Source organism: Mercenaria mercenaria, chromosome 15 (assembly GCF_021730395.1).
Source record: "Mercenaria mercenaria strain notata chromosome 15, MADL_Memer_1, whole genome shotgun sequence".
Classification (NCBI taxonomy): domain Eukaryota; kingdom Metazoa; phylum Mollusca; class Bivalvia; order Venerida; family Veneridae; genus Mercenaria; species Mercenaria mercenaria.
In genome coordinates this window covers 43,571,171-43,598,648 of record NC_069375.1, presented here as the reverse complement: position 1 = coordinate 43,598,648, position 27,478 = coordinate 43,571,171, and the positions used below count along the sequence as shown (strand labels likewise).

Sequence of the window (27,478 nt, the reverse complement as noted above, 5' to 3'; positions counted from 1 at the left end):
TGTTTAATCATACATTAATTATGTATGTACGGTTTTTATCTCAGTACAAACAGATCATTCACACATGCATGGCATTTATGTCCATGTATCTATTTTTCATTTAACCAAAATTTTAATATGAAATTATGGCACTGAGTTGTGTAAATGCATGATTTTATGTTACCATTTTTTATAAAGATGCCACGTTTGTTTTTACGTATTGATCAGCAAGTCAGTTCAATAAATAGGAAGAACTATTAAAAAGCATCATGTGTATGGTATAGGACTGTATGACATACACATTTTTGCCAAATCTAAAACACAGAATTATTCTATTTTAGAATTATTAAAATTAATGTCATTGGAAAGAGAATTACAATTATTGCCGAAGTGCTTGTATTACATATATTTCAACGCCTATATTCAGGACAGTTGGATAGGAAAATAGTTCCTTTCAATTTATTTGTTTTACAGGCCTACCACAGTCGGCAATCGTCGCAATATGTCTAAGTTCTGTTATTTTACTAGTCATCATAGGCGGTATCTTCGTATACAGGTATATATATCCATATTGTGTACTGTAACAAATTTTACTAAAATATTTTCAGACTTCCGCTAATACTCTTGTTGAGACATTTAGTATATAGTAAATTGTTTGTAAAAACGTGTAAAGTAAGTTAATACTCTTTTGTTAATATGATTTTCAAAAAGGCGCCAGAAAGCAGAGGCTGAAATTCACAGTAACTGGTGGCGTATTACCTTGGAAGACATTGCCATGCAGACACATTCATCTTTCTTCTCAAGTCGGAGAAAGGTATGTTAAGATTTACTTTTATAATAATAAGGTCACTGACTTCTGCATGCTTCGTGCTGGTACAAAAGCCTGCGTTTCAAACCAGCCGTCAATGGCACAATGACTACTAGTATGGTGCCTTTTCGTATTTGCGCGTTTCAGATCCCTTCTTTTCGTCCAGTAGCCCACAACAACACATCTGCGGACGGATGCAAGAGAGCTCGTCTTTTTGCTTTATCTCTATAACTAAATTAGTTTTAGGACTAGCACCTAGTTAGTACAAGATATGCAGAGGTGTTCAGCGGCATCAAGTACTTAGTCACGAAGAACCTACTAGAATATGTAGACCTTTGGCATAATTCACACTGATTTTTTTAAACACATATCATCATCCTCATTAGGCGTACTGCAAAAACGCTTCTCGGCAACACTTTAGGAATGTACTTTGAAATAGCAGTTAACGAGCAGCAATTAAGTTAATTTTGAAAATAACAACCCGTTTTCCGATAAAGCTTATCCCGTTTTCCAATAAAACTCAAGAAATGTACTTCTGCTTTGAAATACAACCAAATAAAGTAAGAACTTGTATTTGAGTTACTTTTGAAACTAGCCATTTGTGCATGAACGATATCATCATTGAAACTGTATGCAGATTGCATGTGCTGGTCTCATTTCCTGATTCATTAATGAAAGGCATGTTAAATCATCTAATTTTCGTTGAATGTAGCCCAGATTGTATTACACTGAACGTTTTTAATTATTTGAACATAAGAATAACTTTATTTATAACGTGGTGTCCTTAGCGTGTGATGGCTGACTACTAGTAATCTGGGGCGTAGGGATATCGGATTTGAATATTACAAAACGCGGGAGGTCTTCCAAAGTCAGATACTTTGTGACAAAACAATAGATAATAATTAATGCAAGTACACATTTTCTCAATGTCTTTACACCGTCCACAGTTCTCTTTGATTAAAATTATTTAGCAGGGACGAAGAAGTGAACGAACTTCGCTATATTTGCTGATTTTTCTATCTTTTCTAGGGCTTTTTAGTATACATGTTCACATCCTTTTATAATACATAACCAGAACGTAATGTGCCGCACTTATTTAAAAAATTGCAAATTCGTTGATATAAAGTTTGATACTAAAAACATTTCTAACGCAAAAAAAGCCGTCTTGGACAATGCATTAGGTTGAGTTATTAGGATTACGTATTTTATTTTTCCTCATGGTTTTGGCCTGTGCATTGTTAGGTCAATGGTTCATCCATAGGGCTGTTTAAGAAATAATATATCTTATTTAGTGATTTGTCGCTGAATTAATCTTTGTTTGGAGTTTAGATGCGAAGGAAAAATACCACGAGGGCGCTGTCCAAGTGGTGGTATAATAATACGCATCAGATGACAAAATAAGATATATTATTTCGATTCTAACACGTTACCAAGGATTTTAGAGTACATCCTTGACGGCATTCGTTAACTATTTGCACGTTTTCACTTGGTTTATTTTCCAGCGCGCCGCTATGCCGTTTGACGCTATGACGTAATAATTCTACGTTAGAAAAATGAATTGTTGTATAATAATTCACTGTTTTCAGCCTTCTTTGTTTAATTGGAAAATGAATCTGATCGTGTTAGAATGTCTATTTATTCATGATACGAGTCACGAAAGATTACGTGATTGTTGAGATGTTAATCACTAATTTGCCTTTAACATCTTCTGATCATACGAGTGAAGGTAGACCGAAATTGCCAAAACTTTATAATAGTAAGTTTTATGATTATCATTTATTTTCAGTATGAAAGCGACGAAAGGTCATCGGTGTCACTTGCAACACACGCCGTTTGTTTCCAGACCGTGGGTGTCTATCGTGTAAGTTTTTTATACGTTAGATATAAATATTAAAAATCACGTGACCATGTGGCATATTTCTCACATAAGTTTTTGTTTACGTTTCAGTTTAAAGATTTGTGGAATCGATAATCATTTTTTACTTTGGATGAATTGTTATTAGAATTGCAGAGGAGTAGAAGGTAATGAGAAAGAAAAAAAAAGAGTATTGAAAGAAATGTCAATGAAACTCTTACTGTCTGATAAGGTAAATGTGAAACTATAAAAATGATACCTTGATCAGAAAGACTACGGTTGCCCAAAACGACCCGTGTCCAGTTTTTTTCGAAATTATGCCATTTGATAAGGATATCGTTACAACAACCTGTATGAAGTACATATCTTGGTCAAAACGATCTGGGTTGCCCAGAACGACCCGTTTCCATTTTTTTTTCAAAACTGTGCCATTTGTTCAGGATATCGTTACGACAAGCTCTATGAAAAATATTCAGTTGTTCCCACGCGCAAAGCAGACTGCAATTTGTACTTTTCAGAGCAGATGATAATTAAACGACTGTAATTTAGTACGAAGTCGCTTGTGCTGCTGCGTGCTGACGTGGCACACGAAGTATCCACACTTCCACTGAATAATACGATTGCGTGCATTGTTTTGTTACATTTAGGTTTCTTTTATATAGCAATAAATGTAGATTGCAAAGGGCTAATGTAAGAAGGTTACAGTCTCGAACAGCGTAGGGTAGAAAAGAAATGAATTGTTCGGACAGAAATTTCCTGGATTGCATTGTGAATCAATAATTCTTAAATTTAAAGAAGTCCACCTGCTTAGAACGTAGATCTACGGATCTCGGGTTCGTAAGTTCGATCCAGGGGCGAGACGTTTTCCCCAATGTATCTTACGTTAATACGAGCATACTTTATTTATGTTTCGCAGGGAACTCAAGTTCATATTAGAAAGCCGAAGATCAGGTCTATATCTGTAGACAGGAAATTACTTCTAGAGCTGAAACAGGTAAGCTCTTTCTCAACTGAACTTTTAAAGACATGCCTTCTTATGTAGCACTCTTATAGAACCGGAAATTTTCTTGCATTAATGTAATGAGGAAGGAAATATACGAAGTCTCCATAATTGGCCTACGAGCACACATAAACCAAGTTACACGTATGACATCTTTTAAAGAGACGTGCCTTTTGATGTGACACTCCTATAGAATGAGAAATGTTTTGATTGCCTGTCTGGCACTAATGTAATGAGGAAAGACATCTACGAAAACATATAAACCAAATTACATTATTTAGAGAGCCTTAACGTTGTTGTTTTAGGATGTAAATGACAGTTTTTTAAATTAACATATGGAGAAGTCGAGAGGTGTTAAACTTAAAACTAAAAACATTGTTTGTTATTTAAATTTTTGACGGGCACGTAGGCGAATTTTGAAATTTGTACATTACAGTAACTTACAGATAAAAGTTGTTTTGTTGTACGGGCGAGAATGGATCGCAGATTAGGATCATTATAATGTACTTAGGTTTCTTGAATTCTCATGCTGTGAGTGTGATCAGTCAACATTTTGTCAGCATTTTGTAAACATCACTTGTCTGTTTCATCTATTATTTCACCATGTACACTAATCTATGTTCGACTTATCGTTAAACTTAAATACGCACATCGTGTAAAGAAAGGACGATTTCTTACCTTCGGCCTGTCAGTTGTTTGTCTTGATCGTTCGCAACAGGAAAAGGGGTAGTACAGTCGTTTATAGGGTGTGATTTTTTTGTTCCAATATCTGTATATCAGTGAAAACACAACAGGCAATTATAATTTGGAATTCCCATATTAGTAATTTGACCCATAACCTCTCTCACATGCAGTTGACACATTTCAGGCTAATATCTGGAAACATAAACATTGCATTAACGAGGTTTTAAACTAACTAACAACAACTTCTTAATCTACTTTTCGTATATGAGCAAACGTTTCTACACCCGGGACTGCACCACAAACATATGTTTCAACACATGCATGAATATTTCATTCTGGGTTATCTACTACTAACTGTTATATCGGATATGAAATACTTAATATCTAGCTCAAAGAATATTCAAAATCATGAACTTGTCAGGGAATTGTTTTATTCTCCTTATATCGAGGGTAAATCAATACGTATGATATGCATCACATTTGATCTGGAAATGGCAAAACATGCCTGAGTTTAGGCCGTTTGCTCGAAATTTGATGTCAGCCTAAAAAGCAAAAGAGGATTTTTAAACATCTCCAGTTTGATAATTAATCGGCTGCAAAAAATAGATTACAATAAGTGGATGAAAACATTAATAGTTAGAGAAAGTTGTAGTTAATTTGTTGTTTGATATTCTCGCCTTAGATATCCTTTCATAACTTTGTTTAAGGCTTTAAAACTATGTACAGGCAGCGCAATTTTTGCATATACAGGTTATAGTTTTAGAGTTAGAATTTTACCTTACTTATACCATAGATTGATCCTATTTATATGTTTTTCTTTATATAATATGGCATTTTGTCATAAATGTTTGAGCCTTCTCAGCGGGGGAATTGTTTTATTTACACTGTTTTGTATAACTTGTAGAAAATAGGATAAGTGCGAGGTTGGCATGCCGTAAACCAGTTAAACCACTCAGTTTCCTTTATATAGGTCACTGGCCGTTCAAAGGCGGTGCCGCTATTTTCAACTTAGTTTTCGTCCAATTTTGTATTTTATACGTATTATCTTGTCTTGTTTATTGTAGGTGTTTCTTTCCTCAACCCTCTCTTTATACTGAGAAAGAGGTTATGTGCCCACCATATATTTGGCCACCGGCCGTCCCTGGGCGATGCCGCACTGTGTTGATTTTTTCCTGGTTGTTCTTTTGCTGTGTATGTCCCAGGTTCTCCTCCGAGCATTCTTTCATTACGAATTGGCGAATTGGAGAAAACCATCGAATATTCTTGTTTCCTTACATGGCACAGTTCTACATTTGAATACACAGCGGCGAGGGGCAAATGATTCGAAGTCAGCGACCTATACCAATCAGCCAGGGATGCTTCTCAAACTTAATTTACTTTGTACATGGAGTATATTCGGAAGATAAACTTTCTTATTTTGATTTACTTGCAGATGCACCAAATAACAAGCCCAAACCTTACCCGTCTGATTGGAATATGCCCTGAAGTAGACAATGTTTGTATCCTTACTGAACATTGTTCCAGAGGTAGTCTACAGGTGAAAATAACATTTACATTAGCGGTATTTCAACGACCGCAGTAGTGCAGTCAAATATTTTGCAGTTTTTGAACATGATTGTTTTCTGAATCTATTGTATTTTGACCGTGGCTTTTTAATTTCTAGCTATTTAGCAATTTTATCTGATTTTGCATTTGTGTAGTATACATAGCGATGTTTCAGTTCTACTAATGAAAAAGACCACATATCCTTTACCCTACCATAGTGTACACGATTGATTCCGCCTTGGCGAATAGTGTACATCATGACCAGCCTACATCCGTATTCGCACCGTTCGCCATCCAGTCAATCTCTTCTGGGAACGTAACCCGTCTTAAAAGTTGATGGTATTGTCCAAACTGAAAGATGGTCAACTTTATTATAGAAATTTAAAAAGGTAATCGTTAAAGCCGTCTGGTGATATGAATTTGTGATTTTCATTTACATTTGAATATCTTTTTTTATTTTAGGATATTCTTCACAACGAGTCATTTCAACTGGACTGGGATTTTCGGATTTCCCTGATTAATGATATTGTAGAGGTAGCAATCCTGCTCGTTTTTATAGTATAACGATCTTTACTTTAATACAAATTGTTAACGGAATTTCAGAAATTTTAGATATCGTCAAATATCATGTTATATATATTTTTGTTAGTGTATTTTCTGTGGCCAGAACTCTTAAAAAGACAATTTGCATTTTTTTTTAAATAACTACACGTTTTCTTCATCAATTTAAGTAGTGGTTACAAAAGAAAATATGTTCATAATTTGACGATGTGTGTTATATCTAGTGATCCTATAAAGAGTATCTAATTGTTATTCTCCCTCATCGAAATGCAAGGGATAAATAGAAAGGTTTATTTCAGGGTATGCATTACCTTCACACGAGCCCAATACAAACCCATGGAAGACTGACGAGTTCAAAGTGTGTTATTGATAGCAGATTTGTCCTAAAAATCACAGAGTTTGGTTTAGATAGCATAAACAATACAACCAGTAATAGAAGTGTTGAACAAAATGCGTATAGTAAGTTTTATATCATGCTTAATCTGTGTTGTGCCGGACTTAATCTTCTGTGCAATGTCTTCTCTGTTTTCAATACTGAGTAGACTACTATAGTTGATCTTTTCTTTTAGATCATAAATACGTATGTTTGCTCTGAAAGAAGTCGTGGTAGATATTACTGAACAGACAGTAGACCTCTTTCGAACTAGCACTCCCGCTTATGGAACCGCCGTAGTAGGCTTGTTGGTGAGCTACCGCTCCGAGTGCGAGAGGCCGTGGGTTCATTCCATGGCCACGTCATCCAAAGCCGTAACGAATGGCGCTAGTAGTTTGCTCGTTTGACGCTCAGAAGATAGTATAATGACTGGTCAGCACGGTGTCTGTTTAATGTGACATGGTAGGGTATCATGCCACGTGTCTACGGCGTGATTTTCAAGTGTTGCAGCACAATAAAGTTTGGCTTTTGGCTCACTGGTACAACTGGCGCTAGACCAGGATGAATATGCCACTCGGAATGTTATACCCTACACTAATGTTTACTGTGAACCATGGTCATGAAGGGGTAATGTACTAACCCAATTCATTAACACATTCTCAACTTACACGCGTAGTTCGGTAAATGGGTACTACAATGTATGTATATTTACCAAGTGGTAATTTATCTTTTATCCTGCACCAGTCACATTGCCTCATTATTTCATATCACTGAGAAACTGCATAATTTATGCTTTCGACAACGTTACAGGAAAAAAACTTTGATGAACTTTCCTATTGATCTTCCGGTCTAGACGACATGGCCTTGTGTATAATCTTGTTAGGCGAAATGTATACAAATTAAAACAGAATGTAAAATATTTACAGTTATACAATGAATCTCAAAGTGATGAATGAAAGTCATCTCAGATCATAAAGTCATATGAGGAACACGTTCGTATTGTTTTATTTGTTTGTTTATGTTACATATACACATTCTAGCTTTCGCGTACTACTGAAATGGGCTAGTACAGTTACCTCTTCATAGCCGCGGTTCTTGTGGTATACATTATAACATAAACAGTATTTTTTCCTTCTAGTCTGAATCCAGTGACTGCTAGAAGTAGATAACGTCGTTTATACGACTAAATTGTTTATAAAAAATGTTAACCCAACCCACACACACATAGCTCATAAATCAACAGGGAGAGCACAGATCCATAGATCGCGGGTAGTGAGTTCGATCCTTGATATTTACTCCGTAACGATTTGATAAAAGATATTGTGTCTAAAATCATTCGTCTGTTTCATGTGGAAGAATTGGCAGTTACTTCCGGAGAACAGGTTTGTACTGGGACAGAATTCTAAAACACTTGTTAGGCTTACTTCCCACCGTTACACGCAAAACTGACGTCGAGTTTCACCCAAAATTTTGCGTAAAGACGCCCATATTTAGGAAACTGCCGGATAGTTTTTTTTTAATAAATTTGAACAAACGTGCAAAATTTCAGTCGCTATCGATTCCGTAAAAGAAAAATGGGGGTCACTGTTTTAGACGACGTTTTTATACTTATTTCGTAAATTTCCATTAGTTTAAATTCAGTTTCTGTTGGTGGATATAATAAAATAATATCACAATAATGCTAAAACGAAGACGTTATTTTCATGGATGAATGTTTTTGAGAAATGTTCTATACATAACAAACAGACAGATTTTATTATTATAGACAACAACTTTTCCTAAGTGTCTGTGCAAAGTGTATGAACAGTTCTTTCTGAAATGAAAGAATGTTACGTTGTAATTTTTTTCGAAGTTTGTCTAATTTGTTTATTCGCCGTGTTAGTTTTTGAAATGCATGCATATTTAATTCAATGGAACACCAGCACGTGAATACCAAACTACCAAAGTTTCCTAAATATGGGCGTCTTTACGCAAAATTTTGGGTGAAACTCGACGTCAGTTTTGCGTGTTTTGCGTTCATAAATCGTTTGCCTACGATGTGACGTTGAAATAAACTTGACAAATTATATACCATTGGTGAGTTAATTTTAATACAAACTTGAAAATGCTGTTTTTTGTTGTATATAAAAACGCTATTTAAAAAACCTGTCCAGTACGTCATTTTGCGCTCTGCCGAAAAACTGACTGACGTTAGTGGTCATGTTTGGAGATTTACAGCTGCAAAGTGGAGAATAACACAAAACTGAAAAAAAAAAAAAAAAAAAAAAAAAAAAAAAAAAAAACAATCAATCGGAAATATCGTCAATTTTAATTTGGCAAAATTTCATATCAGTCCGTTGAAAATCGTTAGATGGCGCATATTACCTTAAATCGTGTTAAATCGGAAATGTTTATATAATTCTAGAATGTAAACCATTAACTTCTAGCTTCTTCACTGCCTGAGCTGCTCTGGATGGCTCCTGAGCATCTACGTATATATCCACCAAGAAGATCTTCACAACCTGGCGACGTCTATAGTTTTGCCATTATTTTGTATGAAATGTGCACAAGAAACGAGCCTTACGTCAATGAAAGCTGGTATATGTCGTTAGACGGTAAGTGACCTTATTTTGAACATGATATATTTTCAGTTGACAGGGCCGGTTAAATAGCATATCTTTTACAGATCGATTAGATAAATAGATACAGTAAAAGACGAAAGTTTTACGAGGGTTTAAAGTTAAGGCCTAGCGAATATAGCGAAAATTAAACCTCGTGTAAATATTTACCGTAAGTATAATTCTAATTTAAGTAGCATACCATTTTTTAAAATTTCGCGAATATTAACCCCCGCAAATTTCTCAAAAGTTCAAATTCGCGAAATTCTGACCCAATGAAAAGGTGCTTTTTCAGTATTTTGTTAACATTGCTATTAGCTTTTTGAAATTGATCAGGGAGAAGCGATCATTTCTAGAAAATAACTCTAATAAAAACAACGCTATTAGATCAAAACGATCATGAAGCATGAAGAATCAACTCTTAGACTACCGACTAACAGCCATTACCAGGATTTTTGAAGTTGTCCTAAATAATTATGTGCAACACTAAAGTGAAGTCGTAAGAAGTATATATCATAATTGAGCCGCGCCATGAGAAAATCAACATAGTGGGTTTGCGAACAGCATGGATCCGCGCAGTCTGGTCAGGATCCATGCTGTTCGCTAACAGTTTCTCCAATTCAAATAGGCTTTAAAAGCAAACAGCATGGAGCCTGACCAGACTGCGCGGATGTGCAGGCTGGTCTGGATCCATGCTGGTCGCAAACCCACTATGCTGGTTTTCTCATGGAACGGCTCATATATTATTATCTATAAGCTGGTATAGACAAAATTTGTTTACGAGAAATTACATCTCTAACACCTACTATAACATGAATATAAACTATGGACAATACACTCGTATTGAAACATACAGTATAGGAAAAACTGAATGCGTGTCAATGTCATATAGTTTAGGAGCTGTTGTTTTGTAATATAAATTAAAGGGCTTTTGCACATTATATTATTGTGCTCTAGAGGATTTCAATAAACCTAATAATATATTTATACAAACAAACCTTGTTCTACAACGGAGAATTTTATTAATCAATATTTTGTTTTCAAAGCATCATTTTGTCCAATACAATAAAGAGATAGGGTAGTGATAGGCCGACTAAAAAATATTGGTTCTTCCGACATTTTTATCATGGGCTTATTTGGAAATAGTGCACGTTTGAAAACGTTTTGTATCATGAAACTGTTTGAACATTCAGCTGGTTTTAGTTTTAGTAATATAGCCGCCAAGTAAAATGTCTAGGTCATTGTGTTTTGTTTTTCGCAATTCGCAAAATATCAGTTGGTGTCCTTGCATAGCTGATATGATATCATATCATTTTGATTTTTTTTACGTCTAAACATATCTTTTGTGAAAATAAGCCTGAAGAAAGTCAGCAAGGCTGACTGTTTTAAACTAATACACTAGATGTCAATAGATTCTCAGCAACATTTATGACAGCGACAGGACTTTGTTCTAGGTATTATATAATAAATGATGTTTTTGCTGTTATTTTCGATTAATCGGAAGTGCAGAACTACCTATCATTGCCTACACAGCGGGGAAAGGCAGGGATATTCGGGTAGGAGAGTACCTAGGGAAGATAAGCTACACGTGCGCATATTGTATTAGGGGGAATTTTAGCTCACCTGAGCATGAAGTTTGTCGTCCGGCGTCCATCGTCCGTCCACACTTTTCTTTAAACAACATCTCCTCCTAAACCACCAGGCTAATTTTGATGTAACTTCACAGATATGGTTCTTGGGTGGCCTTCTTTAAAAGAGTTTCAAAGAATTGAATTCCGTGCAGACCAATGGTTGCCAACGCAACCGAAAGGAAAAACTTTAAAATCTTCTTGTCCAAAACCACAGGTCATAGGGCTTTTATATTTGGTACACAGTCATGACCTACTGACCTACTTTCTTGAAAGTACTGCATATAAATATGGACCATGTTTATAACTTTTGATACTGATTACAATACTCATCTTTCATATTCTTAACCCTAAAATACTGACCTACTTTCTTGCTTTTGGAGCTACAGCAAAGAAATTTCGACCACCAGTTTAACTTTAAAACATATTTCAGTAGCTATCTGTAAGGATATCAATGGGAGGCAAGAAAAATGACCTTACATGACTGCTTTTTCCCAACCCTCGGGACAGCGTGAATATCATACCTCGCTAGCGGTCGGTGTTCCATTCCACGCGGCCAGTCGGGTAGTTGGAAACCCTGTCTTACATTGTTAGTCATTTAAGATCCTTATAATCCAAAATTTCTTTGATTACAGATACCCTTGAAAAAATAAAACGTGGAGGAACTCGGCCAACATTAGATGAGTCTGAATCACTTCCGGATGTTGTCAGATTGACCAAATGCTCTTGGCTAGAAATGCCCGAAGACAGACCTTCATTCTCAAATATAAGAAGAGTTATCAAAACTGTGAAAATGAAAAGGTAGGTATATTCATAAACAGAATCGGAAGAAGGTGCAACTTGTCTAAAGAATCAAATGTTGTTTTCTTCTTGAAAATCCATGAACCGCGCATTGATTTGTAATAACTCCAGTTTTGGTTTATGCCCATCTAAACGCATAAAAACAACATTTGAATCAAATTATCATATTAACATTTTGCAGTTGATGGCTATTGAAATAAAAGGTTTGCTTTCTGTGAGTACCAGAAAATCAAATCAAATGTTAGAAAACCGATCTTTTTAACACCAAAATAGAACAGCCAAAACGTTCGCCCATGTTAAATTCGCCTTTCGATAAAGATACAGTTCCTGAAATTTATTTAAAATGTGTATAAATACAGGAAAGTCATAAAGTCGTGTCAGTTCGACTGATCTATACCGTCGAACAATTAGTTGTGTTTATTAATTCGTTTTGTTTACTGAATTTCCATTGTGGGAAAATTAATTGTCATAATTTCCGTTGCGGATTAAGTTAATAGTCTTTCTATTAACTGTAATTTCCGTTGCGGATTAAGTTAATTGTAATTTTCTTTCTATTAAATGTAACTTCCATTGCGGATTAAGTTGATTGTCATTATCTTATTCGATTGCGGATTCAGTTAACTTTATTCTATTAATTGTAATTTCCATTCCGGATAAATATAATTGTTCCATCACGGACTAAATTATTGTCAGTCTATCAACTGTAACTTTAGTTGTGTATTAAGTTAACTGTCATTTCATTTCGTGGATTACGTTGATTGTAATGCTGAGCTCCATTTAAATATATTTTATTTTTGAATTATGTATACAAATATACAATATAGGATTGGACAAGAAGCTTTATAAGCTTAAGATTGCCGCCCCCATGAGCTCCATTGCTGATTTTGATGTAGCTCTACACTGAAAAATTACAAATAAATTGAAGTCTATCAGTATACATTTTAGCTCTAGCTTCCGGTTATTTTTAAATTGTCATTACTGTTAAGTCATCTCAGCGCTCTAGATTCAAAATCCCGCTTTTGAGAAAAAACATTATCTTTTGTGAGCAGGCTATCCGGCTGGCTTTCGGAAAACCGTTGGTTCTACCCTTGTACCTGTATATTTATGGTAATGACGATCAAAATCTTGGAAGGCATGATATTATCTCAAACGGTGTCGCAATGACTTTTAACTCACGAAAACAACAATAACGTACTATGAGATTAAAAGGTGAATATATAAGCATAGGAAATAAAGATCAATATGATTGCAACTTTACTAATCCTACCTGTTCTGCATTACAAAAGTGCTTCTATTGAGACATGTTCATACAAGCAAAATTGTATTATTTGCACTATGAAATACTTACTGGTATTTCATTTTATTAATGACTTGTTAAAAGTTAACTTTTTACCGTAAGTAAGCTGCCAAAATCATACGAAATTGGCTTTAAAGGGTAAAGTAACACATATGCATGAATCCTAAATGTTTTTGTTGTGCAAAAATGTATGATATTGTGTCTTAAACCACTCAATTTTGTACTAGCAAGTGAAGTAAACTTAACAGATATCTCTGCTCATAAATACAAGCCTTAGGCAAGAGTTTTCATTCTTTTTGAATCAAAACTTAAATTGAATATTAAAACTTCTCTTATTGATATCAACAAAACTATCATAATTTCACATTTGTAAAATTATTTTTGGTTATTTCAAGGACTTAGAAATCAATTTCTAGACTTTATTCAACGTTTTTCTATTGTTGAAAATTTAAGGATCTATCTCTAGATTATGTACATCTTTAATAGCGTACTAGTTAGCATACATTACTGGTTTTTCAGTACAGTACACATAATTACTTTTTTGTAGAAATATGAACCCGGCGGAAAATGTTCTAGACGTGTTGTTAAATCGAATGGAGCAGTATGCCAACAACTTGGAGGGCTTGGTTGAAGACAGAACTCAAGCGTTCCTCGATGAGAAGAAAAAGTCCGAAGATTTATTGTACCAAGTCTTGCCTAAGTAATAATGTTGCCCATTTTCTGAATAATTTCTACACTGTGCATCATCTTAACTTTCAGCAGATCAAAGGATTGATATAAAACTAACTCATTCTAAATTAGTACCGGTAACTTTAGACAGATTTATGATTCTTAAAACTTATATTTCAACCAAATTGGAAATATAGCAGACTCGGGTCAGTTCAAGAGGGGTAATGAAGATTGCAGATCCCATTAAGCCACTAGCACCGTTGTATAACGAAAGGACTCCATGATTCCAAAGAATCAGAAGGTCAATAGACTTTTTAGCCTCCAAAGTTCACTTCAAAAGTAGAGAAGGCTGTGGCGATAATTAATAAAGCTGTGAATATTCCTTTGAAGCTGTCTAAAAATTAATTTTCAATATTTGAAACAATTTCTCACTAGAAACATTGTATAGGGAAATCTACAAATTACTAAAAGCTTTTTATACGACCACTTCATTAATTTAATCACTAAGATACAAGTTTTATTTTTCCGTTGCAGTTTCTTTTTGTTGTTGGCCTACTTTGGAAATGCGTGGCTCTGAGGCTGGCTTTGTGGTGCTCTGTGCTGCCGAGAAATTTACCCTTACCTATTATCTTTTATGGTTTTCTTTTATTTCATCGATCATTCTAAAGGTGGTTGATGTTATGTATGTGTTAAAAACGTTACATTTATTAATGTTCACTGAGTTCCTAATTCATGTTAGAAATTAAAAATTGATTTTCTTAACTGTGTTAATAAGCATCTTAATAAATTAAATAATATGAATGATATCTTCAATAATTGTTATATCATATTTGTCATGGAATTGCATTTAGAAATATGTATTTTTAGCAGAAAATCACTAGAAATGCAAGTTTATGAAATACTCAGCCTTTTGGATACTTCTATGAATGATAAAAAATTGCAAAAACCATAACTAGCTACATGGAAACAGACTTTTGTTCCTGAAATAAAACTTTTATATAATATAATGAAAGTAAAAAATGTTAGAATATGTTGCACAAGTGTGATTGACCGCCTTTAAGGTCAGGTATCATGTCCCGGAATATTATCTTCATAATCGTTCCATCTTTTGAGTATTACAATAACTTTAACTTATTTTACATTTAGGAGTGTTGCTGATCAGTTGCGTATAGGAAATGCTGTTAGCCCCGAGTCATACAGCTCTGTTACAATATATTTCTCCGATATCGTCGGGTTTACAGAAATATCCGCTAAAAGTTCACCATTTCAGGTATTACATTTTTGCAAGGGTTGTGATCAGAACGCCTGTATTTAAATGCTTGTAATGTAAATTTAACCTTTAGCCTGCTGAAGACAAATGATTTTTCTTTTACGACCAGTGCAAATCAAGATCAGCCTGCAAACCCTTATCATGGTCTGCACTATTCGCTATTCAGTCAGTAAATCAGCTTTGAACACCACTCTCAGTAGTAGGAATGATCGAAATGTTAAAACTGACCAGTCCATTTTAGAAATTTAGTAGGCTAAAGGCTAAATCTGTTTTGCGAATACGCGTATAGTGCGCTAATTGTCAAAAACAAAACCTAGACATTCCGTAGCTCTTAACGAAGACATCGACCTATATTTGATATCAGGTCTAAAAATTCAAACTTCGCTGGTTCTATTATCGATTAGTCTGGCCGGAAACGGCCAAAACTACGCGGCGCAGCGTAATCAAATAATAATGAATAAACTAGAAGAAATTACAGATCTGGTGCAGTCGTTCTGCGCATGTCACAAAACCATTTTCATCAGAGCGAAAAAATACGCAAATTTTTGCGCGTCCGCACGCATTTAGTGTATAATATGTATAATATACTGACTAAATGTTATGGTTAGGATAACCTTCGTTACAAATTATATACACTGAAGGTAAAAAAATCAAATCGCTTATATACCGGAGAATGTAATATACATTTGTATAATTGGCGCACCAGATCTGTTTTAATCACATTTCATTATTTTTTATGTCGGTAATGTTTTTTTTCACACATGCCTTCACGGTTTGGTCACACTATAAATATGTGTGTGTTTAAGTCAATTGCTTTTTCTTTTGTTTAATGTATGGTGTAAGTTTATTTTTTATTTTCTTAACTTATTTAAGATGCCTTTGTTTCGGCAATACTAATTTGAAAATGTCCCATTTGATAATGATAGCAAATAAAATTGTATTTTTATTAAGTTAATATTATACAATTGTCGACTTTTTCATAGGTTGATATCAGGATTTATCAACCCGAAAAAGAGTTATATTCACCGTCGCCTTCGGCTCGGTGAATATAACTTTTTGAGGGTTGATAAATCCTGATATCAACCTATGAAAAAATCAAAATTATTGTTTTATTACATAAATAAATGTATAGTCAGTCTTGTTATTACAATTGTATCTTTAATAAAGAAATAAGGAATAAATTTAGACCAAATCAGGTTGATATTGGTTTTCCACGCACCTACTTCGATCTATTTTTATTTTCGTACTATTTATAACCAAAGATATGTTGATATGATATGTACTCATTACTTTTCGAACCGTTTTCAGCCAATCAAAGAAACAATAGAATACAGTCATGTAATAATAAAATTTACATCCTTATGTACATAGACAATTAATTAACACAAAAATAAGAACATTTTCGTGATCAAGTAGCATATAATATCATATTAGTATTTTCTTTTAGATAGTGGATTTTTTGAACGACCTGTACACATGTTTTGACTCAATCATTGAAAATTACAATGTGTATAAGGTAAATAAAATGATTTTATTTATTTAATTTCTTGTTGCACAATTTCTACCGCAAACACTACTTTATTGCTGTTTGTTTATATACTTGTATCGGTCACATGTATTTACTCTAACTTAATGTATTTAACTATAAACATGACGTCGCCTCTATCCATTCTAGACTCATATCACTAAAAAGAGAAGTAGATTCGTTTCATGTGAAAAGGTTACCCTCCTGTCTTGCTTCTACCCCCAGTGAAAGCTTTGTTTAATTTAAGCTTCACAGCCTGACCTAAATTGTTAGGCGTAACTTAAACCTCATGGAGAAAACTTCAGGGTACAATGTTATCATCAGGACGGAATTTATTGTAAGCTGCGTTTTGCAGAGACACGGAGTGTTCATAATTTTCTTGCAAATTTTGAGTTTTATTAATCTAGAAATACGCTACATGCAAAATAATAACATTTTGCATTTGACTCGGTAATAAGAATTTCATATATTTTACCATTAAATCAATATCTAAGACAAAAATGAAATATAGTCGTACTTCTTGCATAACCAAATTAGTATTCTGCACAAAGATGTTTAATCTTTATTAAGGTTGAAACGATCGGTGATGCTTACATGGTGGTGTCTGGACTTCCGGAAAGGAACGGAAACGAGCACGTACGGCAAATAGCTCGCATGTCGTTTGATATACTACACAACGTGCGCCAGTTTACGATACGGCACCAGCCTGAAACACGTTTGAAAGCTCGTATTGGGATACACACAGGTAGTTATACCTCTCTGGTAAGACATTTACAGTTTAAACTCGATATTGAATCCGTTTATCTCAACATTCCGGCTATCTCGCAGACAGTTTCAAATCTCGTTTCGAAAACTCGAAGGGAAAACACTATATCCCATGGAATTCGAGACACCGTGTTTCATCTGTAGTTACAATAAGGTGTTGGTCATATTCCTTTTCAGCTTTCTCGAATAGTTAGCAATCATATAGGGTTTTATAGTACTTAGTAATGGTGTCGTTAGAAGATTCATATTTTATGTTCTATATGACATTAAGTATACGACCAAACACCTTGACATTTTTAAGTAAGGTCACAACAAGTTCTTGTCGAAGGCAAGTCTTCAGATAGGTTACCAGTTCTGTCAGAGGTTCCCCAGGGTTCGGTCCAATGCTCTGCCTCTTTCTTGCATACATAAATGACCTGCCCGATAGTATCAAATGTAGGGTCCGCCTTTTCGCTGATGACATTATCGTCTACTACACCATCTCATCTCAGTCTTCAGCAGAAAGCTTACAGCATGGTCGAGTTATGCGAACAGGATTGGACCATGGAGTTCGATCCTGAAAAGTGTGAGATCCTTAGAATACATGGGAAGAGAAAACCTATCCTTTACCCCTACAGGTTACACAATACCCCCACTTAAATCAGCAGACCAGTCCAAATACTTAGGTGTTACTATAAGCAAGGATCTCAACTGTCACCCCACACACATTAAAAGTATCGCCTCCAAGCCAAGGCCAATAATACCCTCCGCTTCATTAAAAGAAATGTCAAAACCAATAACACACAGGTCAAAAACTGCTTGTAAAACAAACGTCCGTCCCCAGGTTGAGTACTGTTCTACAGTCTGGTGTCCTTGGCAGAAATATTTAATAAATAAAGTAGAAATGTTCCAAAGGTCAGCTGCCGGTTATGTAAAAATGACTACAGTTACACCAGTAGTGTCACAGACATGATCAATACCCTCAACTGGGAAACGCTCGAACAACGTAAAAACCATTCCTCCCTGATTATGTTCTATAAAATAAGATCCAACCTTGTAGTAGTGGATAACCATCATCTCCTCCCAACTAGAAATCTTAATTATCTAATCCAACATTCTTAAACCAACTACCATGCTACATTCTTCTTCCCAAGGACCATCAGGCTATGGAACAATCTTCCAATATATGTCCATTCAAGTCCGAGTCTACCAATTTTTGTTGGTAGACTTGACTCATGCTCTCTGCAGACAGATGCTTACTGTTTTAATTTAGATCTGTAGATCTTTTATCTTTGCAACATATGTATACGCTATAAATAGTTTTAACCCCCTGCACATAACATATCTTTTAAACTAATAACTGCTCCTGACAAGCACCTATGTGTAATCAGTATTGATTTTATGGCAGTATGAAATTGAAGTTGAAATTGTTTACAGGACCTGTGTGCGCCGGTGTTGTGGGAAGGAAAATGCCTCGTTATTGCCTTTTTGGCGACACTGTAAATACTGCGAGTCGAATGGAATCTAATGGAGAAGGTATGCTGCAGTGACACCTACATATTTCTAGATCATTGTTGATACCATAAGAAAGCTGGACTCAGTAATTTAGTTTTGCTGGTTTGGAGTAATGGAGTCTATTATGTAGAGTCCTGCGTTAGCACTTTTCTTTATCTCTCATATGATAAGATAAGATAAAACAATTTCAAGTCGGCAAGACAGGGAAACAGTACAACCTAGGCGGCAAGCGCTTTTGAACCGACTATATATATATTAACAAAGATATACAGTCGATAATATCATTAGAAAGCTGTAAGATTAGAGACAATGTTATAGCACATAGCATGTAGCAACACAAATAATGTGGTTAAACCTGTGAAAGATATGCTGCTCTTGACCAGATGTCTAAGAAAAGCTTAAGATGAACAGGAATAAATAAACTGATGGGCGAAACAGTCGCAAAAAGCTGAATAACAGTTTGCTAAATAAAGACAACTCCTCAGATCAGATCCGAAGTTAACTGAACAGCAGGTCCTTCACAGTAGCACACAAAACATACCATACAAATAAGATGTAATAATGTCAATAGCACATTCAAAGCAGATTATAGCAAGCAGGATACTACATATTAAATAATAGTAAGCATGGTATACAGCTAATAAAACTAAACAAGGAAATCTATGTATACAACTAAACAAAGTAAACTTCCAAGCAAAGCAAAATGTAAAAGGTCAAAATAAAAGAACAAGCATAATAGTAACTGGTAGGGTGTTGAGCAAAATGCCGTCCGGTCCAGCAGAACAAACTGCTAGGTATGATTACACATTGAACAACATTTGCAATACTGGCCATTCCAGTGTGCAATCAAGCTTTTGAATTGAATAAAGCTTGATGTTTTCCTGAAGTTTTCTTAATCTACATAGAATTCTGCCTATTCTTTTAGTTGTTGTGCTGCTTTACCACAAAATTTAATATTATCAATGCGATTTCGTAAAGTGAGAGCAAAGTCAAATTTAACACAGAGTAATTTAACGACGTCTTCACATTCAATATTTGCATTTTTATACTGAGCTTAGGCTTCGTAGAGTGTGTTTTGATACCAATGGCCTCTAGCTTGAAACTTGTCATGACTGGCTTGCATACATTTAATTGAAAACCAGTTAATAAGAGCATTACTTGAAGGACTGTTATCATAGTATGAAAATATCTTGCGCTAAATGAAAGGGTGCTGCCGTCTGTGTAGTTATGTAAGGATCCTTGTTGGATGAAATAGAATATGTCATTGAAATGAGGTAAAAAGTAGGGACCAAGGATCAAACCCTTGTGCACTCCTTAAAATATCTCAGCCTAGCCACATGTTATTTTCTTCTTGTAGGATAGGATGTTAGCAGAATAAGGGAATTTTCAGACAGACCATATGATTTAAGTTTGCAAAGTAAAATATTATAAGACAGTCAAAGGCCTTTGACAGGTCCATAAGAATAGCAGCAACAAACATGTGTGTGTCCATTGCAGATATCAAGTTCTCAACTAGTTTCAAAAGGAAGGTCTGACAGTCATGGCTTTTTCTAAAGGCACACAGACTGTTTTAGATATTGGTTCAAAGTAATCTGACATTTGCACAGCTAAAATGTTTCAAAGATGTTTGAAGGTGCTTGTAAAATGCTGAATGGCCTGTAACTAGATTTTTGTAAGGGATCGTCTTTCTTGAAAATGGGAGTACCTTTAGCTTGTTTATGCGATCTGGGAAAATGCCATTATCAATAGAGCTATTTATAAACTTTCTATAAAATGGAACCAGTGACTGTGAGTCTTATTGAAGTGATTTTATTGAAATTTTGTCAACACCTGTGGCTTTCGTTGCAATAATAAAATATGTAATGAGATCAATTGTTTATAACCATATTTTATAATTGTTTATAATTTTAGGGACTGTGGACTGACTTAAGGAGTTAGATTTTATTAATACTTGGATGATCACCCTTGTCAAACGTGACGTCTTTACTAAAATTTTGGCGACATTTGCACACAATTATTAAAACATTCTGCAACATCAGTACTGTCCGATACTATTTTATCATCATCATTTAACACTACGTATTTAAGACTGATTGTTTTTAGATTTATTTGACATAAAGGGTTTGATCATTGACAAAAACTCTTTATTCTTACAACCATCTATGCATCTTTCATGAAATATTATTAATTGAAATGCGTTTAGGTTTGTTTAAATACTTTCTTTTTTTACCCCTATATTCTTCCCATCTTTTACATTTTTATTTTTCACAAACTTTGTATGAAACATTTTCTTATTTTAGAATGCTTTTCTTAGTTTTCGATTCATGTAAAGCAATTGGACGGGCTTTTTGTAAACTTGCTTAAAAGGAGCATGAACAGACTCTGTCAAAACGAGTCTTCTTTTATTTTCTATGGATGCGTTCTAGAGGCTCTTCGTATATATTTGATTATCAAGGCATAAAATATATTTATTTAAATGAAAAACTCAAATGAATCGTATTTTCAAGTAAGTTCCTATACTGAAATGACTTAAATTAATAATTTACCGATGCTAATTATTTAGAATGCACATATTTTGCCCATTCAGTTGAGTGTTGTTGCATGTGTACACAATTGTTTGAAGTCGTAATTCCATCTCTGTTTGATTTTTAAATAGTAATGGGTAATTATTTAGATCAGTTTGGCTATGTTTTTATAACTGTAAATTAAGGTAACCGATAAATTTACGAAACTTCCTGCACATGTGATATTTTATAACGTCCAATGATAAAACCATCGTTTCATTTTCCTCCTTTATCATATTTTTTTTTTGATTCTGTATTGTTATTCATCGATTGTTTTATCAACACTTGCATTTTTTTCAGCTATGAAAATACATATCAGCGAACAGACGAAACAATTGTTAGAACTGGGCAAGAATTTCATCACTGAAGAGAGAGGTGTCATTGATATAAAGGTGAAAGTACTAGTTGTTTAAGACAAACATTGAAATTGCGCTTAAATATTTTATGTAGGATGAACTCATTGTATTGAGTATTCTAGCATGACTCGGTCGGGTTGCCAGTTAAATAAAGAAGAAAGCCAAACTATGTATATTTTGCGATAAACTACAGTTGAAGCGCGGACCTGTAAGAGATCATTATTACGCCAATTATTATATTATATTTTCGCATGACGTCAGATTCATTAACACTTGGATATAGAATTATTTCAACCAGCATGTAAGAATGGAAACCGATGTCCTTTCCAGTGATGTATCGTCTGATTTACCACCTTTCATCGTTCAACTACTTGGAAATTTAACCATTCAGGCAAACGGGTTTGTGGTCAAATTCCTGCGCTTCTGAAACTTGAACAATGATTAATCAGGGGATAAACCACTCACGGCCTGGTCTGTTCAATAATTCTGATGATTTCAAAACCAAAATTAAATGACGTTATTCGAAGGAAATCTTTCAAATTAATGTATCAAAATTATGTATATTTGAAAATCGATACAGAGGCGTAATTAATATAAATGAACATTATTGCAAAAAGGACTAGACGGTAGGTTTTCTGCATCAAGTACAGAATTGATTTGACTGGTATGGAGTTATTATAACGGATTTTTTTTTCCTTTTAATGTAAGCACTGCAGAGTGTTAAGGATAACATGGTGTAATAGGCCTCAATTTCACCAAAAGCGCACATACAACTTGATAATGTAAGCTTTAAAAAATGTCAAACGATAGAAATAAGGTGCATATTGAGAAGTTATATAGTGACAGAAGTTCTCAAATATTTCTTTTAAATTACCTCTCCTGATAATTTTGGTATTTCATGAGTTATCTCCCCTGAAAACTTAAAAAAAGATTTTCTCCTTTTCGCTACAGGGAATTTTAGACTTCTTTTGATATTTGTATCAAAATCATATAATGCAGCTTTCTACCGCAAAATTTTCTCGAAACTCAAGTTCAGGTTCTTATAATCAAAGAAATTATATATTTCCCATAGACATCAATGGTAACTTCAATACCGATTATCTCCCCAAACAATGATAAAATCTGAAAAATCTCTGGGCGAAAAGTTTTTGATTTTGAATGTCTTTAAAGTGACCAAGTTTTATTTAAATATTACCATCCAGCTACAAGATATGAAATATGGCTATTACACCATGTTATCATTCAAAAATAAACTATTTTATTTCAAATATCAAACGCTTCTTCATTTGCATTTTAACGAAACTTCAAATACCACCTAAATACATTTAACAATATCTTACGTATTACTAGTACTGCTTTTTTAAATTTTTTTTTCACGTAGTTTAAAGGTAGTGCATAGAAGATTTTAATATAGAGTGATGACATGTCTTTTTCTTATTTTGTCTATGGTCTCAATCCAGATCTGAAAAGTCACAAAAAAAAAAACAACAGCAAAAATGTCAACAATTTATAATCGAGCGAATTTCATAGGAAGATAATATTTTTTTTTATTCTGTCATATTTTGGGAATATATTTTTATTTATTTTGATATCTATGATATATCACTGAAAGTCAATATCTAAATATACGTATGACATTTGACAAATTAAAAAAAAAACACACACAAAAAAAAAGAAAAACTTTTGTTTTGTTTTAATTGGTTAGATTTCACAAAAATGAATAAAATGATGTTTTTGCACAAATTGATTTTGCTGCTATTTTATGTTATTTACATTGTCCAAACACATACGAAATTAAAAAAAAACATGTATTAAGAAGTATGAAATATATCGCCAAAAATGTCGAGGGAGCGTAAAAAGTCAGAATGTACTATGCAAATAGAATTAATTAATTATTTTGTAAAATGAATACACAATCCAGCTGTCTCTTAATATATCTCATCCATGTTAAACGTAATACAATGTAAAGGCTATCAAGATATTCTAGGTATAATACTCTTAACGCATGTCTTTGGCACTAGCATGCCAACTTGTTTCATACCTAAACCCTTTCTTGTCGAACGTTCTGAAAATAACGTTCATTTATCATTCTTTTTTCAGGGAAAGGGATTGACAAAAACATTCTGGCTGATAGACGAAATATCAAGCAATTTGGAAACAATAATGTTATGAAAACGTAAAACCGTGTTGCATGACACAAAACACTGTACGGGATTTCTCGTTAAAATTTGTACCTCACGCGGGTAGCAAAAAAACACATAAAAAACCCCAAAAACAACAAACAAACAAAAACAAATCAATTACCATTCCCTTCTGTACATGCCTGAGGAAACGAATACCAGATAAAGTACATGCATTTTATCCACAGTTCGATCGTCACATGGCACAAATGGCGTGTAAAACAAATCCGGGGTGACTTCTATTGTCGAAATAGAGAAAGAAAAAGCTGTTTTTGTTTTAAATTTATGTTTTTGGTAAAAGTCCATTTCACTGTGACTTAAAGTAATATTTTTTCCGTGAAATACGTCAAGAAATAGTTGCCGGAATTCAGTAAAATAGATGTTTTGCATTTTCAGTTTTAATATACCCACGTTTTATATGTTTTTCAACTCAGTGAATGAAATACAAGTTGTTTAAGATACTGCCTTTGTTTCGTATATCAATAAATGAATGTTTTGTATTTGTGTCAGTGCATTGTTTTTTCCGACTATCATGCAACATCGTAAGACTATTAAGTTAGAATAATGCATTATTATAGTATAAATATGGTTAGATTTACTGTTACTACCTGTGTCAACTGGTGAAGCGTCAAGACAGTGATCAGTTAACTAAAATTATTAGCTCTTCAAGCTACACAACCGCCTCGGTAGCCTAGTGGTAGAGCGTCCGCTTTGAGAGCGGGAAGTCGTGGGTTCGATCCCCGGCCGGGTCATACCAAAGACGTAAAAATGGTACTAGTAGCTTTCTCGCTTGGCGTTCAGCATTAAGAGGATAGTGCTAGGACTGGTCAGCCCGGTGTCAGTATAATGCGACTGGGTGGGGTTTCATGCCACGTGTCTACGGCGATATTCCAGTGAGGCTGCACTATAAAGTTGGGCATTGTGCTCATTGCTACAAGTAGACACCGTCGTTTATATGACTGAAAAATTGTTGAAAAAGACGTTAAACCCGAACACACACACACACACACACACACACATGCACACCCCCCCCCCCCCCACACACACAAACACACACGCACACACACATACACTCTTCAAGCTACAAATACTGATAAACGGAGTCTTTTTTATGGAAAGACTGTTTAGGTTTATATTATCTTTCGGATTTATTTAGTATCAAATACATTGTCAATCTACTGTTTATACTGATATGGTCTTTGCAGTTGTTTGACAATGTCGCGCAATGTCAAACATGCTTATTTTTTAAATAATAAATGAGCCGCGCCATGAAAAAACCAACATAGTGGCTTTGCGACCAGCATGGATCCAGACCAGCCTGCGCATCGGCGCAGTCTGGTCAGGATCCATGCTGTTCGCTAACAGTTTCTCTAATTGCAATAGGCTTTGAAAGCGAACAGCATGGATCCTGACCAGACTGCGCGGATGCGCAGGCTGGTCTGAATCCATGCTGGTCGCAAAGCCACTATGTTGATTTTCTCATGGCGCGGCTCAAATAACAAGTATCAAACTTCAATTTAGAAAAATATAAAAGGGAAATGACAGAAAGTTGGACAACAAAAAACACAGTAACTACATTAGTATTGTTTCAATCATGTTATGGTGTAAAAATCCAATATATCGTACTAATTTAAAAGATTAACATGCAAGACAATGCTGAGAAAGTTTGCAAGAAATCTAAAAATGTTTGAGCCGGTGTAATGAAGTATTTCGACCCCCATAGAATAACGACCCCCCGGTCATTATTCTATAGAAAATGTGACTCCTTTCCTGTAAAATATTGACTCCCCTTATAAAAAAACTGACTCCCTTTGAAAACTCTATAGAATAACGACCCCCGATCATTATTCTATAGAAAAACTGACCCCTCCAAGTAAAATACTGACTCCCTAAAGATGACTCCCTTCGAATCTCATAGAATAACGACCCCGGTTATTATTCTGTAGAAAAAGTGACTTCTTCCATGTAAAATACTCACTGCCGAAATTACTACATTCGAACTCTCATACAATATCGATTCCCGGACATTATTCTATTTAAAAAAGTTACTCTTTCCCTATAAAACACCGGCTCCTAAAAAGACTTTTGACGATAATATCTATTAAAAAGTGATCCCCACCAAACCTAACGGACAATTTTACTAGATCTACAACTCTAATACCCTCCATTGCCAATAGTTAACATTTTGATTGTACTTCTACTACTGGTGCCGCTACTTCTATTGCTATTACTACATGTACTTCTTCTTCTTCTACTACAACTACAACTGCTACTACTGATACTACTATACCTGCTTTCACTAATACGTCTTGTACATCACCTGTCACTTATTCCTCTGCTGCTGCTGCTGCTGCTGCTACTGCAACTGCCACTACCACTGCCACTACTCCTCCTCTTACTACTACTACTACTACTACTACTTTCTATTGTTGCCGCTACCGTACTTTACTGCCTATGCTAAGTATTGCAACTTCTATTAATAATAAGTTCTATGCTAGCAGTTCTTGTGCAGTTTTCTTCTGAAAAATTACTTCATACCGAAGTTTGCAGGGATTATTGACACTGGTGTGTTTTGTGAACGTATTGTGAATTGTTATTTTCCTGAAAAAAATGTATACACCAAGATACAGCGTCTAGAAATAGAATCCCTTTTCCCGTTGCGGAATGCTCTGATTTCTGTGTCAAGTGATGGTATCTGTGGCTAATGGTCAAACGGAAGGACGGACGGACGGACAAGCGCAAATCTATATGCCCCCCTCCCCCGAGTGGGGGCATAAAATGTAGCAATTAGGCCTTAGATACATGAGTTATCACTAAATTTGACCAAATGACCGGGGGTCGGTTTTTTTATGGGAGTCAATATTTTTCGTGAGGTTCAGTTTACTTCACGTGGGGGAGTCATAGTACTATGATCTGGAGGTCATAATACTATGACCGGGGGGTCACTTTTTCTATAGAATAATGACCGAGGGTCATTATTCTATGGGGGTCGAAATACTTCATTACACCGGCTGCTTAGTCCTTACTTGCTACATGCCGCCATCCCCATCCCTTGATTGATCAAATCACAGGTTTCTGCGAAGAAACATTTTTATATGCATTTATGAAAATATTATAAACATTGTTGCTGAATGTTACACAAATCTTGTGTAAACATATTAATTAACAGTATTTATTAACCTGCACAACATAGCTGAGAAAGATATCTTATAAGTTTGCTAAATACAGGAAAAGCGTTGTTTAATTTGCGAAAATACCAAAAAGGACTAGAACAAGAATTAACATCCAACATTAAAAGAAATGTCCGAAGAATTTAATCGCTCATGCAACACAACAAATGGAAACATGGCTAGTGTAAATTTATAAACGTATTAGCGGATGAGCACATATACACATTTACACTATGGAATGAAACAATAACAACATAGAAGTAACAAACATACAAAAACGTGCACGAAGAAGAATCACAGAAGGATATCGCTTTGGTCAGTGGCTTAGTACGACTAGGGTCAGTTTAAACTGATTTA

General features: G+C 34.7%; 1 protein-coding gene across 1 annotated transcript in view; it reads left to right on the top strand.

Annotated features, from left to right (window-relative positions):
* LOC123560219 (atrial natriuretic peptide receptor 1-like) overlaps positions 1–24,375 on the top strand; it is a 49,062-nt gene extending 24,687 nt beyond the window's left edge. Inside the window, exons 10-24 of the mRNA XM_053524214.1 lie at positions 691–793; positions 2,574–2,648; positions 3,559–3,636; positions 5,759–5,863; positions 6,334–6,405; positions 6,732–6,891; positions 9,232–9,399; positions 11,666–11,831; positions 13,676–13,828; positions 14,944–15,067; positions 16,515–16,583; positions 17,163–17,337; positions 18,774–18,872; positions 21,716–21,807; positions 23,872–24,375. Of these exons, the coding sequence (XP_053380189.1) occupies positions 691–793; positions 2,574–2,648; positions 3,559–3,636; positions 5,759–5,863; positions 6,334–6,405; positions 6,732–6,891; positions 9,232–9,399; positions 11,666–11,831; positions 13,676–13,828; positions 14,944–15,067; positions 16,515–16,583; positions 17,163–17,337; positions 18,774–18,872; positions 21,716–21,807; positions 23,872–23,943 (1,711 nt within the window). The 3' untranslated portion in view covers positions 23,944–24,375. The remainder of the gene's footprint in view (positions 1–690; positions 794–2,573; positions 2,649–3,558; positions 3,637–5,758; positions 5,864–6,333; positions 6,406–6,731; positions 6,892–9,231; positions 9,400–11,665; positions 11,832–13,675; positions 13,829–14,943; positions 15,068–16,514; positions 16,584–17,162; positions 17,338–18,773; positions 18,873–21,715; positions 21,808–23,871) is intronic.
* Positions 24,376–27,478: the final 3,103 nt, after the last annotated feature.